Source organism: Leptopilina heterotoma, unplaced genomic scaffold (assembly GCF_015476425.1).
Source record: "Leptopilina heterotoma isolate Lh14 unplaced genomic scaffold, ASM1547642v1 Lhet_211, whole genome shotgun sequence".
NCBI lineage: Eukaryota > Metazoa > Arthropoda > Insecta > Hymenoptera > Figitidae > Leptopilina > Leptopilina heterotoma.
Window position 1 is genome coordinate 114,020 of NW_025110928.1, and position 15,185 is coordinate 129,204.

A 15,185-nucleotide genomic window follows, 5' to 3' on the forward strand; every position below is an offset into this window, starting at 1 on the left:
ATTTTAATTCTAAATGCTAAAAATAAAAAATTGGAAGTCAGTTTCGTAAAAAAGCCGTATTGTCTCGTGTTAAATTTCAGAATAAAGATAGTTGAAAAAAGAATAGCAACAAATAGAAACTGATTGAATTGTGAATAAGAAATATAACTTTCGAAAATTCGTTGTAATAAATTGTATAGCAAACGATTTACAACGAAAGTGCTGTACTTCATGCGATTCACTTTCCACAGGAAGAAAAAAAATTGTGTAATAAAATCGTTGACTCTTGTTATTTATGTGTATGCTAATAAAACTTTTTCCTCAAGTACTTTAAAATTTTTTTTTATTCCTACATTTCTAGTAATTTTCACCTGTACGTTTAGCTTTATAAAATGCAATTATTTCTTCATCAATATCAGGATCACCACTAAGTGGTAAAGATTTGTCAAAATCAAAAACTTCCTCTTTTTCTTCAGCATAAAAACAACTTCTATTACTCAACGAAGAAAAGTTTTCCGTCAACTTAATTAATTCTTCCTCTAAATTATCATCATTTTTCGCTAATAATTTCTCCTCTAATTCTTTTGCCGAGCGTTCGATATTTATTGCATTTCCATTGTCAAGTGAAATGAAAGACGATACTTTTTGTCGTGGTGAATTAAACGATTTCAGAGGAATTCTCGAGTCAATAATGTTTGCCTGGAATTTGTGCATTAAATCAGTGGAATTTTTTTCTGTAGAACAAGAAGGCGGCGATGAAAAAGAAGATGAAGATGAAGAGGAAGATGAAATTTCCCTTTTTGAAGAATTTAGAAACTCAATGTTTGAGTTACTGGGCGAATGACATGCGGAGTTGTTTATGCAAATTGGTTTTTTTGAAAGTTCCAATAATCTGGTAACGTTCGCAGAATGAGCTTCACTTTTCACACTTGATGTGAATTGTGAACTTTCAAGTTTGCGAGAAGATCCAAGACTTTGATCTTTTGCGACGTCAATATGATTTTGCAATGACTCTCCATTTTCCAGACTGATGAAATCTTTTGATCTACTGTCAAAAGTTGTAAATAAATTATTCGTTTGTAACTAAAAATAAATGAAAGGTGAAAGCAATGTAAATTTGCAAGAAATGCAAAGACCTTTCATTTTTATTTTCTTTTTTTTTACTCTTACAAAATAATTTTTAAACATTATTTCAAAATTTTAATTTATATTTGATTCGATTAATTAGTAGAAATTAGAAACAGAAGAGATTTAATTCTTTTATTTCTATTTTTGGTATTTTCTTCTCTCTGAATTTGAATTAGTAAAAATGTTTACTAATTTGAATTAAAGCCTGACTTTTTGTTTATTTTGAATTAGTAAATTTTACTAATAATTGGTAATTTTTAATAATTTATTAGTAATTTTTACTAATTTATTAACAATAATTACTAATTCAAAATAAGCAAAAAGTTAGTCGGGAATTCAAATTAGTAAACATTTTTACTAATTCAAATTCAGAGAAAAAAAATACCAAAAATAGAAATAACTATAAATTTATAACACGAATTTACATTTTGTCTGACAAAAAACGTCTGTTACTACTAAGAGCAAAAGAATGGCAATTAAAAGTGTTTTCTGACTATACCTGACTGTGACTACTAATTCCAAAATTTTTAAATCGCTTGACAGTTTGTATCTAATTTGTATTAGAGAGCAAAGAGTTCCTATTACTAATACTGATTAAAAAAAGTAAATTCTAGTTCTAGAATTAATGAAAAATTGAAAACTGAAACTCTATAGTCTGACAATAACTTTCACAATCTCCTAAAAGCAAATTGTCATAGATTTTTAAAAATTCTTTTCTGAAGGAAATAACTGTCACTACTGCAAGCAAAAGAATTCAATAATTTTAATGTTGTCTGATCATGACTGACCTTATTCACTAGTTAAAAGCAAATAAAATTTTACAAAGTTTTACTGCAACTATTTTTGAGATTTTACAGGAAAAATAAAAGAATCGTATTACTCTCCACTGTTAAGACAAAACATTTAATTCCTAGAATTAAAATGAGTCTTTATCATTCTTAGTATTGTCATTAATTCTTTATACCTTCATGTCTGATCTAAACTGATTGTTTCTACTAGCAGGAAAAAATATAAAACATATTAAAAGTCTGACTATCGAAAAATTTTACTACTAATTCTGAGTTAATAACTTGTAAAGTCTAAATCCTTTTTTGACCTAATAGAATTTTTTTATAGTTATATTACAAAAAAGTATAAAATTGTCTTATTACAAACGACCTATACTACTGAAAACAAAAGTACAATAGTCAAAATGGTTGTCTGACTATATAATTGACTCTAACTACTAATTCAAATTTTTTTTTCAGTTTGACGAATTTTGTTTTTATTAATTAAAATTCAAATACAAGAACAAAAATTCGAGTCTGATTATAAGTGACATAATCCACTGAGGTAAAAAATAGAAAAATTCCCTATTAGTGCAATAAATCATTTTACTTTCTTGGATTAAAACGAGTCAGTTACCTTCCTAGAATTATTTAGAATATTTTAAAACTTTTTGTCTTATTAAAACTTACTATTTCTACTAACAGTAAAAAATACAAAAAATAAACAAAGTCTGACTGTCAATGAATTTTACTACTAATTCACAATTAATAATTTATTTATGAAGTCTAGACATTTTTTGTTTGAACGAATCTTTCTCTTCGAATTTTGGACAAATTATCGAAAACATAATCTTGCCTGATTAAAAACAACTAGAATCAAAAGAAGTAATTTTACACCTAGAATTAAAACGATTCTTTTTTCTCTCTAGGGTTAAAACGATCAATTTTACTGCTTGAGAATAAAACAAGTGATTTACAAAATATTGAAAAATTCAAGTCTTACTGAACCAGCATTTTACTACTGATAGCAAAATCTAAATAATGTAAATCAGTGTCTGACTAAAAATGAGTTTTACTACTACTTGTAAAATATATTAAAAAATTCATATTTTACTGAAATAGGATTTTACTACTGACAGTAAAATGGGGATAATATAAATCAGTGTCTGACAGTAAAAGAGTTTAACTACTAGTTTCAAAACATTGAAAGATTGAAGGCTGACAAACGCGGAACTGTACTACTGATACTTAAATATTAATAATATAAATCAATGTCTGAATAACAATTATTCGACTACTAATTTACAAAATATTGAATTATTGAAGTCTCAATGTAACGGGACTTTACTACTGATAGCAAAATCTAAAAATGTAAATCAGTGTCTGACTAAAAATTGTTCTACTACTAATTTACAAAATATTGTAAACATTTGTCTTACTTTAACGGGAGATTACTACTGATAGCAAAATGGCAATTATATATCTCAGTGTCTGACTGTAATAGGGTTCTACTACTAGTTTCAAAATATTGAAAAAATGAAGGCTGACCAAAGCGGAAGTGCACTACTGATACTTAAATATTAATAGCAAATCAATGTCTGGCGAAAAATTTTTGTCTAATTACCTTTTTTGGCTTTTCACTTCAATTAAAATATATTAAATTTGATGCAAAAAAAATTATTTTCAAAGTATCTAAATACCTCATAATTGTTTCAGCATCACCACCTCCTTGAATTACTCTCCCAAGAGTATTATCATTTGCCACCATACAATTTTTCCCTCCTGCAGCATCCTGACTATTGACTAAAGTCTCCAAATCCAAATTTTTGCTTTCAACAAAAATTGATTCCTTCGATGAAGATTTCGATACTAAACTAAATTTACTCGAACTTTTCGATTTCTTTTTCTCCTCTCTAAAAGAACGTTTCGAACCACGTTTCTTCAATTTTCCACAATTTATCTCATCATTTCGAAGATCTTCCTTTACAATCTGATATAAATTTAGCGTCGTCAATTCAGGTCGACGATTATTTTTAACCGACCTACTGTTTTCCGAATTACCACAAGTTCCCTGAGTTGAAACCGATAATTGTTCAGTTCTTGGTGAATTTATTTTCTCCAACGATCTACTATTATTACTATTAGTATTATAATTCGATTTAATTAATGATGGATCAATATTCAAAGTGTCACAATTTTCAGGAGTTTTCAATTTGTTTTCCAAAACAGTTTTTCCAATGGAATCTACATTTTGAAATAGATTTTCTCGTTTATTGTTAACGAATTTTCCCCTAGAGGCAAAATCTTGTTCAGACGATACTTTAGCTTTATGTTTATCACTAACCAATGACTGGTGATAACTTAAAATGTGACCATTATACATGGAAATTAGATTTTTTAATTGTCGCACATCTTGTGGAGTTAATGTTATTAGATTATTTTCAAAATTTGGCATTTCCTCACTTATTTGTTTTGGCTCGAAGTTATTATTAGTCACAACTGAAGTTCCTTTGGAGGAAAAAAAATATTACAATCGTTAAAATAAATTATTGACTTATTTCCATTTCAAAATAGCAAAAATTTTTTTATAGTAATTCATATTTATGGAAATTAAGTAAATTAATTGTTCATAAAAGCACTTGTATCTTTAGGTGTTTCCTCATGTTCCACAATTGATTTGTCATCTATTGTCTCAATTATTTCTGCTTCGAAACCATTTCCCTTCGAATTTTCATTTTTCTTTTCTAAATGATTTTGAATTTATTATCATTTAATTAATTTTGAATTTTAAATTGTTGATTAATTCATTAACTAATAATTATTTAAAATTATCATTTGAATTTCAAATTTAAAAATTCGAAACCATTTCCTTTTAAATTTTTATTTTTATTTTTTAAACAATTTTAATTTTTACGAATAAATCTAATTAATTCATTTTAAATTCAAAATTATTAATTAACAATTAATCAACTAATTAATTCTTTGCATTTTTAATTTGAATTTAAATTTTTAAGATTTGAAACCATTTTCATTTTTCTTTTCTAATTAATTTTGATTTTGATAAATAAATTTAATTAATACGTTTTGAATTTAAAATTATTAATTAATCAATTATTTACATTTTTTTATTTCAATTTAATTTTTTTTAAACTCTAATTTTTGTAAATCTCTAAAATTGAATTAGTAAAATTCAAACAAATCTGAATTAGTATCTGAGTTTTAGTATAAATTATTATAGTTACAATTATTATATGAAATAGTTAAGATAATATTTTTCTTACTGTTTAGTAAACTTTGAATAATTGACCGAAAAAATTCGTTTACAAATTTAAATTAATAATATTATTATTTTTACAAAATTTAAATTTTAAAAATACTTCCAAATACCTTGAAATATATCTTTTGGCAATTTTTGTCTTGAAAATTTTTTCTTTTCCTTTTTTAGCATGTTAATTAACAAAGCTTTGAAAAAATTAAGGAAGTATTTGAAACTAAATAGGTATTAATTATCCGCACTGTCATAATTATTATATTAATTATTATTGTATACTAGATAAAAGATTATTTTTCTTTTTTTTATTTATTTAAGTAAAAAGGCAGAGTAATATTAATAATTATTAATCTTAAATATTATTATTTAAATAAAATAAAGGATACAGATTTCTTTGTCTCTTTGGAGAATTAAATTCTTATAGTATTCCGAACTCTGTGAACAAATCGTTTTGGTGCCATTTTCGAAATTATGTAATTCAAATTTCCCTTTTAAAATTTCAAGACAGTATTGCAATTTTTGAGGATCATTTGTGTACTTAAAATTTCCATCGTTTTCAAGAAACTCTTCCAAGGATTTATCTAAATATTCTTTATCTTCTGCATTCAATTCTCGAGGGGTCTGTCAAATTGAATATTTTTAAGTAAAAAAAAAAAATAAAAGATTGTAATAATAAAGAATTAATATTAATGAAAAAAATCCCACATGTACTTGATCGACCAATTGATTTTTAAGTATCTCAATTTGTTTTTTCAACTGTAAATTTTCCATTTTCAAGAGAGTATTTTCACTATTAACATCATGTTGCATGGATAAATTTACATCATTTTCGACGAGAGCAACTCTCTGCGCAAATCTACAAGTTGATACTGTTTCCTATAGATAAAAAAATTTTTTACTTTACACTTAATGATAATAAGATAAAAATTTTATTTAGAAAAAAATTTACCCTGGTAAAACTGTAATTAAAAAATTGCTCACCTCTGTAAAAATTCAATTAAAACTTAAAAGCAGTACATCAGTAAAAATCATTTTAAAAACTTTTATCTCATGTAAAAATTTAATTTAAAAAAGTTTACCTTAGTAAAAATGCAATTTAAAAGTTTTCCTCAGTAAAAATACAATTATAATAGTTTACCTAAGTAATGATTTAATTAAAAGAAATTTACCTCAGTAAAAATTTAATTAAAAATAGTTTACCTTAATATAAAATAAAAATGTAATCAAAAAAATTTGCCCAAGTAAAAAAAATGCAGTTAAAGAAAGTTTACCTCGCAGTAAAAATTTAATAAAAAATAGTTTACCTTAATATAAAATAAAAATGCAATCAAAAAAATTTGCCCAAGTAAAAAAAAAATGCAGTTAAAGAAAGTTAACCTCAGTAAAAATTTAATAAAAAATAGTTTACCTTAGTAAAAAAACAATAAAAAAAAGTTTACACACAGTAAAAATGCAAATAAAATAATTTTTACCTCGTGTAAAAATTTTCCCGAAATATATAAATTTGAAAGAAAAAATGAAAATATTTACACAGTGGAAATTTTGATTAATAATAATGATAATAAAATTCAATTAGTGGAAATTATGATTTAAAACCTCCAAGTTGTGTATTGAGAGACTGAGTGTAGCTAACATGGTTGTCAGACAATTTCCGCCGAGACTGTCCCTAAGAATGGCAGTGAGTAAAGAATTTCTGGAAGAAGAAAAAAAGGAATTGCAATCATGAATTTTTCTCTTAAGATTAAATAGCGATCCATCGACCACCTGTAGGGAATGTGATTCGCATTCTGTTGACCCAGGCAAACTATGACTTGCTCCAGGTAATGCAGACTCAAATTAATGTGCTTCGCCTCGGTTAAAATAGTTCCCGTAATAGCGCATTTGTACACACGCTCAGATCTATAAGGGAATAAACAAAAGTACAAATAAATTATATTCTTTTTTCACCACTTGTTTTTTATATTTCATTTCTTCTATAGAAAAAGTTTAAACAAATGACAAAATTTTCTTTTACGTATTTTCTATCTCTCATCTTACTTATATGCCTATTTTACTAATTTTAATTAATTTTTTGCTTTTTAATAGTAAATATAGTTCATTATTAGAAAAGATAATTTATTATTGAAAAGAAAAAAAATTTTTTTTGCAGAAATTACCAAAATGTGAATATTTAAAAAAATAATATTAGTGCAATAATTTGAAAGAGGTGTAAAAACCCAGGAGAATGATGACCGTTGTAACATTCCGAGAAACTTTTTGCCTGTGTTAAGGCGCTTGGAGAAGAAAGAGATTTCTACTTTAACTGTTGATGATAAAATTACGGTAAATTATCAATAACTAACCCTGCGAGATCCACTAGATGCATTTTGGCTCTGCTGCAGCGATTCGAACCTATTTTCTTCATTGATACGATAATTGTGAATATACAATGGGATCTGGATGACATTGGATTCATTGGTGTCTCCGAAACAACGCTTTAAATAAAAACCCATTACATTTATAATCTTATTTTCAATTTAATTTTTACTTCTCAAAATATTATTAATTATTTATTATAGGTATACATTCAAATTAAAATTCCTAATTTTGGTGAATTATGTAATTAAAATTTTTAATTTTGTCGAAAAATGGAATTAGTTTTCATAATTATTAAAATTACAATTTTTAAAGACGGTGAATGTAATTTACATTATTAATTATTGGTAAAATTATAATTTGTTATTAGAACGAAAAATGCAATTGCGGCAAAATTTATTATTACAATTACAATTTACAAATTTGAACGAATAATATAATTAACATTAATAATTATTAAAATTGAAATTTGTAATTTGGACAAAAAATGCATTTGAAAGTACTATTAAAATTACGATTTGCAATTAGAGCGAAAAATGTAAGTAGATAATATTAGTTATTATTAAAACTAATATTTATAATTTTTACTAAAACTGTACTTAATTAATAATTAAGGTAAAAAGTTGCAATTTGGACGAAAAATGAAATAATTAATATTATTCATTGTTAAAATAATTAACATTACTAATTCAAAGGCAAAATAATTTTAAAATAAAAAAATTTGTAACTTGAACGAATAATTTAATAATTAAACATTTTAATTTCTAAAATTGAAATTCATAGTTTCGACAAAAAATGCTATTGACATTATTAATTATTATACTTGCAAACTGTAATTACAGCAAAAAATATAATTAACATTAATATAGTTATTAAAACTAAAATTTGTAAATTTACTGACATTGTACCTAATTAATAATTCGAATTGAAAATTGCGAATTTAGACGAAAAATATTGTAAACATGACTAATTGTTAAAATTAACATTTTTGATTCGAAGCAAAAATATAATTATACAATTACTAATTAATAAATTTGTAAATTGACAAAAGAAAATATATTTAATTAATATTATTAATTTTAAAATTAAAATTTGTAATATGTCAATGATTAATAATCTAATTTGCAATTAGATTGAATAATGTAATTAATACTACTGCAATAATCATTAATAATTATTAAAACTAAAATTTGAAATTTTTAATAAAAATTTGATTAATAATTAAAATTAAAATATCCACGAAAAATTTCATTAACATTATTAATTATTGAAATAACATTACTAATGCAGAGCAAAAATATAATTAATATTATTAATGTTTTAAATTTAAATTAAAATTTCCAAATTGAACGAAGAATTTATCTTTACTAATTAATCAAATTTCCAATTGTGACAAAAATTAATATTATTAATTTAAATAAAAGATGTTTTGATTCTTCTGTTTGGCCTAATATAATGGCTTATTAGGCCAAACAGAAGAATCAAAACATCTTTTATTTAAATAATTTTATGACTTCCAAAAATATTGAATTAATATTATTAATTGTTACAACTAAAATTTTTAATTTTTATGAAAAATGTAATTAATACATAAAACTAAATTATGCAATTTAAAAGAAAAAAATATTTTGCACATGATTTATTATTTAAGTTCATATTTCTCATACGGAGCAAAAACACAATTAATATTATTAATTTTGAAAATTAGGACTTTCAATTTTGACAAAAAATGAAATTTACGTTATTAATTATTAAAATTTTCAATTTGAAAGAAAATATAATCTGCAAATATACCTATTGTTACATTTAAAATTGAAATTTGTACGAATAAAAATGTAATTAACGGTAATAATAAATTATTAAAATTTCTAATTTGGAAAACAATTAATATAATTAATATTAGCAATTATTACAATTCAAATTTGCAATTTGGAGCAGAAATGTAATTAATAAAGTTAATTATGAAAATTAATTTTTGTAATTTGTGAGAAAAATATAATTAGCATTATTATTTTTTATTAAAATTTCTAATTTGGAGAAAGAATATAATATTAGCAATTTAAAATTTAATTTGGACGAAACATATAATTAACATAATTAATTATTCAAGCTCAAATTTGTAATATGGAGTTAAAAAGAATATCAAAGTAAAACAAGAAAAGCTCTCTTTATGATCCCATTTTATCTAATTAAATTAAAAGTTAAACTAAAAGCGTTGCAGCATTTTCATCCAAAAATGTAAAATGTTCGTTCAAGCAAATAATAATCCGAATTCATTTTACATACTCGTTAATGGAATTTTTAATTTAATTTAATTTAATTTAATGTTTATTTTATTTTAATGGGCATCTATCAAAAGCGACACTTGCTCACCGGTTTGTATCTCCAATGAAGAGTAAATCAAGCGCATCCTTTTCATTTGTGACTGGCCAGAAGCTCAAGTTCTTTAAGTGCAATGTACCCGTCTCGTCTTCCTGAATGGTAACTCTCCTTATAGCACACAAGGAAGATATATGATTTAAATGTTAACTCATTCGAGTAAATATGAAAATATTGCGCACTTCTACATCATTACACATCATATTTAATTAATCTCAGTGCCTTAATTAATAAAACCATCACTTTCGCATATATAATCAACCAACATATTGTTATGTGCGAAAATAAATTTCGAAAGTTGACGAAAGAGAAGAAAAAAAATTATTTTTAATTTTTTATACAATCAAATATTTCCGTTACATTTTCGTAATTTTTTCTCCTCTTTTTTTCTTTTTCATTTAATAAACACTTAAATATCTGTGAAACTTACGGCAAATCTTCTATTTTTGTTGCTAAACTCCATTCTTGTTTTCTATTAAGTAAATCGTAACCATTTTCATTGTAAATTTCCAGATAAGAGATTTCAATGGAATAGAGATTTTCTGTTTGCTGGGAATTTTTTTTAACAACATTAATTGTAATTTGTACAACTACAAATTGAAGAATTATTATTTTTTTTTTATTTAGGAATTATACCTTCTTAACTTGACTGAATAAATACTGCAAAGTCCGGGGCAATATTCCTCTCAAATCGTAATTATTATGCTCGCCAGTAATCGTGTAAGTCTTTCCACTTCCGGTCTATAATTTTTTAGGAAAAGAAATTAATAAAAAAAGGAACGAGAAATTTTTTTTTATTTCTTTGCTAAAAAAATAAATTTATTACCTGACCATAGGCAAAAATCGTTCCATTGTAACCATCAAGAACACTAGAGAGAAATACTCAAGGGAGAAAATATAAGAAAACAAAAGGATTATAATAATTTAATCCTTATCGTAATGAAGAAAAATTTTCTAATTAATCACCTATGAACCACTGGTTTGGCAACTTCGTCAAAAATAACTTCTTGCTTCGTGGTTTCTTCAAAAAGTTTATAAAATCTGACATCAAAGCAAATCAATTTTTAATAATTTACGAAATTATTCACTAATAATATGCAATTATTTATTATCTTAATTTTTTTATTCGTTTGTTTTTATTTTAATGATTTATTTATTTAATCAAATGAATATTTACTCTCTAAAACTAAATCAGTGAAATTTCACGTGAAAATCAGTCAAAAAATGACTAAAAATTTAAATACGTGCGTCACTGAAATTTTCAGTAATATTTTGTCTAATCAAATGATATTTAATATATTTTAACTAAGTAAATTTTACTGATTCAGATTTAAAGAATAATTCAATTAATTCAATAAAAATTTAATATTTTTAATATTTGCATTTTATAAAAACAGTTTTAATTAAGAAAGAATTCGATAGACAATCGAAACAAAGTTTAATTAAATGTTATAATTTCGTATTTTAAATGAAAAAGACAAGTTAAATTTTAAATTCCATTTCGGTAAAAACGTAAAGAATTTAACTTACACAATATTAAATAATTAAAAGTTGTATTTGAATAAATTTACAATTTTTTGGCATTAAGAAACGTTTTCAAGTGACACAACCTAAAATTTAACAAATATTTCTTATTGACCAGAAAATTATAATTTTTTATTTAAATACAAGTATTAATTATTTAAAATGTTCAAAATTAAATTCTTGATCCTTCTATCAAAGCCAATTTAAAATTTAATTTTTCCTTTTCTTTCAAAATACGAAATTATGACATTGAACTATATTTTTTGTTTTCCTTATTTCTAAAATATTAATAAAGAAGAATTAATAATAATAAATAATAAAAATAACTAAATAAAAATAATAATAAATAATTAAATTATAATTATAAATAAAAATCTGTCTCCCTTAACTTATTTTGTAATTATTTTTTTGTGGGAATTCAAATTTCCAAAAATTTCAATTTAAAATCAGAAATACAATTATTTATAACTCAATTTTATTCTAAAATTCGAAAAAAATTTCCAATAAAAATACTCTCTAAACAATTTATAAATAATTTTTAAAAAATTGTTCGAGAATTAAAGTATTTAAAATGAAGTCAATTGCATATTCTCTAAAAAGTTCAATTATTATTGTCAGAAATAGAAAAAAATCCAAGGTTTCATTTTAAAATTCGTGGTGATTGAAATATAATATTTTCTTTTTTACTAAAAAATTTTTTTAAAATTATTTTGTAATTTTATAAATTATTTTTTTATTTATAAATATGTCAAATATTCAGGAAGTATATTACGAAAAATTCCAAGATTCGGGTCGATTATCAATATATTCATTGCAAATTCTCTGTGGGGAGGTTAAAATTAAAAAATCCTCATCCTTACGTCCTTTCGGTCGATGATAGACTTCATGATTCTAAAAGTAAATTATTCTCATATAAGAAGGTTTTAGCGAAATGAAACGTAAACAAAAATATATTTCATGTGAAAAAATTTCGTATTCGAGTTACGTACAGTGATGTTTTTTTGAAACCACTCAGGCTTAAGGCGAGCGTAAACTTTAATGTCATTTTTAACCATAACGTGAGAGGGAAAATGTTTTAAATCTTCATAACTTTTTACAAACAATAATTCATACACAGAAAAACCTTAAATCTAACAAGTTAAAAGGTCACTCACACACCACCTGTCACTTTTTCAAGTTTGTGAAGTTATAAGCAAAAAAAAAAGGAGTCGATTCGCATATTGTTTCTATAGAAATTCACTCGGTAGTATTTTTTTCTTCTTTTTCTTTTCGAGTAAAAATCAAAAAGATAAAGAATTTCCGTTTTCAACACGTATATTGTTGAATAAATTTTAATAAAATTTCATAACCGACAAGTCCTTTTTGATTATCTTCGAAGAAGAAGAAGAAGAGAAAGTTAGAAAATATGTTTGCTGAATATAAAAATTTTATATATATTTAGGTGAAGTTAGCATTTTAAGTGAGCGCGAATAAAAGCGTATGTTTACATTTAATTATTATTATTATTTTTCCATGGAAATTTAAATTTCCAAAAAATTTCAATTCAACATATTCTGAAATTTAATTATATCTATAAGTAAATATAATTTAAAAATTTTCTAATTAAAATTTTTGTCGAAAACACTAAAAAAATTCCATTTTAGAGAAATTACAAATAATTGCAAAAATTGAATTTTTTGAATATTGGATATCAAAAACTAGAATTTTCTTACCATAATTCCAAAATTTCTAAAATTCAAAAAATACGTTAAATAATTCATTTTTAGAAATTGCACGACAATATTTTTTCAATTTTACCATTTAAAATTGGTCAGAATTAAAAAAATATCCTATTAAACAATAAACAAATGCCCATATTATTATTGAAGAGACTATAACAATTGATTCTCGGAATGTAGGATGTAAAAAATTCAAAAAGGTGCTGCCGACATATTTGCGATTGGAATTGCAACCGGTTGTTAAACTTGTGATTCCGGTGTGAACGCAAGCCTTATAGTGAGTAATGGTTTTTTTTCTCTCTCTCTCTCTCTCTTTTTTATAACGAAAACGCAAAGTTTCCTTGGAGGCACTTTTGCGTCACAGAGACAAATTCTTCAATCTTTACGACTCTTTTTGGTCAGACGAGTTCTAACAGTAAAACTTTATAAATCTCCAAAGAGACAATTTCGATTGAATCGAGATTTTCCGGGTACAAAATCGCAATAATTGATATAAGACTTTCAATTTCCTGAATGCTTATATATATTTTGCGCAAAAGTTGCAACTTTTTTTCCCCTTCTGGAATTAATTTAGTAAAAGAAAAAAAAAGAAATAAAGAATTGAAAAAAAGAATGAAGTGTCAGCACGTGAATTTACTGGAATTCCTTCTTGATTTATAGAGAAAATTCTCTACGTAGTTTCTAAATTCTCAATCAGTTAATTGTCGTCATTATGAAATTGATTTGAAGTTAATTTTAAAGTTTACACAGCTCAACAAATATTTATACACATGATAAATGCTGTTAAATAATATTGTAATACCCAATAAGTACAACATTTTTTTTTCTTTATCTACAGGAATGAGTTTTATTTTTTCCTCTTTTATTTAACTTTTCAATAATTAATAATAAGTAATTAACATTGAAAATAAGTAAAAAATATTTTTAAAAAACAGTTAAGAATTTATTATAAATACTTTATTATTAAATAAATAAATTTAATTAATTATATTCCTTATTTCATTTATATACTTTAATTATATACTTTATTTATATTTATTATTATTTTATTAATATAAATAAAATGAAAAACAGTAAACAAAGATTAATGAAAAGTTATTTTAATATACAAAAATAATTTCATAATGATTTGTTTACTGTTTTCTCCTAAAGAATGGAAAAAAGTTGGTAAATACTCATTTAGAAAAAAGACATCTATTAAAACGATATTATTTAAACCCAAAACGGGTTTTTGAAATTAAATATGTTTTTAAAAACACGAGAAAATAATTTTGTTTTTTCAATTTCAATTGACATTTCCCTTGAAAATATATTTTCATTATATTAACGCTAGAAGAGACATTAAGATAATCAAAAAATGTTAAAACTTTTAGTACCGTTTGTAAAATTTACTAATAAACATTTATTATACTACTATAGTATTTTTTCAATTAATTTACTAGTAGAGTTTAATTATAAATAAATTATAATTCATTTGTAGTAAAATGTCATTCACCTCAAAATACTTGTTACTAATTCACATTTGGAAAGTAAATACTTCAAATAACTTTTTTGTTACAATAATACTTCTTAACGAACAAATTAACGATAGTCGAAATCATATTAAGTGCCTGGATTTATGTCTTAAGTTAGGTCATGTATTTAGGGTTCGATCCCCCCTAGGGCTGAAAACTTAATTTAACTCTTATAGAGAATCTAATCCACAATAGACCAGCGTTAATTCAATTTCAGTTATTAGTGTATCAATTACGGTTAATAAAATTTTTTTATTAATTTTTAGTTTTTCCTTTAATTATAATATTTCCTATAATTATATATTTTAAATACAATTTTATTAATAATTTTTTATTCTCTCATCAAAGTTATCAGATTTGTTATAGAAAACTCCAACGTTTTAATAAGAAATTCTATAATAGCCGAAAACAGTAATTAAAATGGCCAAATTCAATTAATTAAATATTTAATTGATATATTACCTACTCTAATTCTTAAGGTCATGTTATTCAGTGGTCACGTGCCCCATATATTTTACTATAGGGCACGTGATTACCGAATAACATGACC

General features: G+C 23.7%; 1 protein-coding gene across 1 annotated transcript; it reads right to left on the reverse strand.

Annotated features, from left to right (window-relative positions):
• Window positions 1–336: 336 nt before the first annotated feature.
• LOC122501563 (kinesin heavy chain-like) lies at window positions 337–12,458 on the reverse strand. The gene is made up of 15 exons (XM_043611121.1): window positions 12,393–12,458; window positions 12,176–12,294; window positions 10,846–10,920; window positions 10,706–10,748; window positions 10,516–10,620; window positions 10,310–10,428; window positions 9,874–9,990; window positions 7,488–7,619; window positions 6,910–7,044; window positions 6,742–6,838; window positions 5,866–6,021; window positions 5,532–5,766; window positions 5,262–5,336; window positions 3,575–4,382; window positions 337–1,027 (listed from the first exon to the last, which is right to left on the reverse strand). The coding sequence occupies exons 1-15, from the start codon at window positions 12,456–12,458 to the stop codon at window positions 337–339; spliced, it is 2,973 nt and encodes a 990-aa protein (XP_043467056.1).
• Between the last annotated feature and the right edge of the window lie 2,727 nt (window positions 12,459–15,185).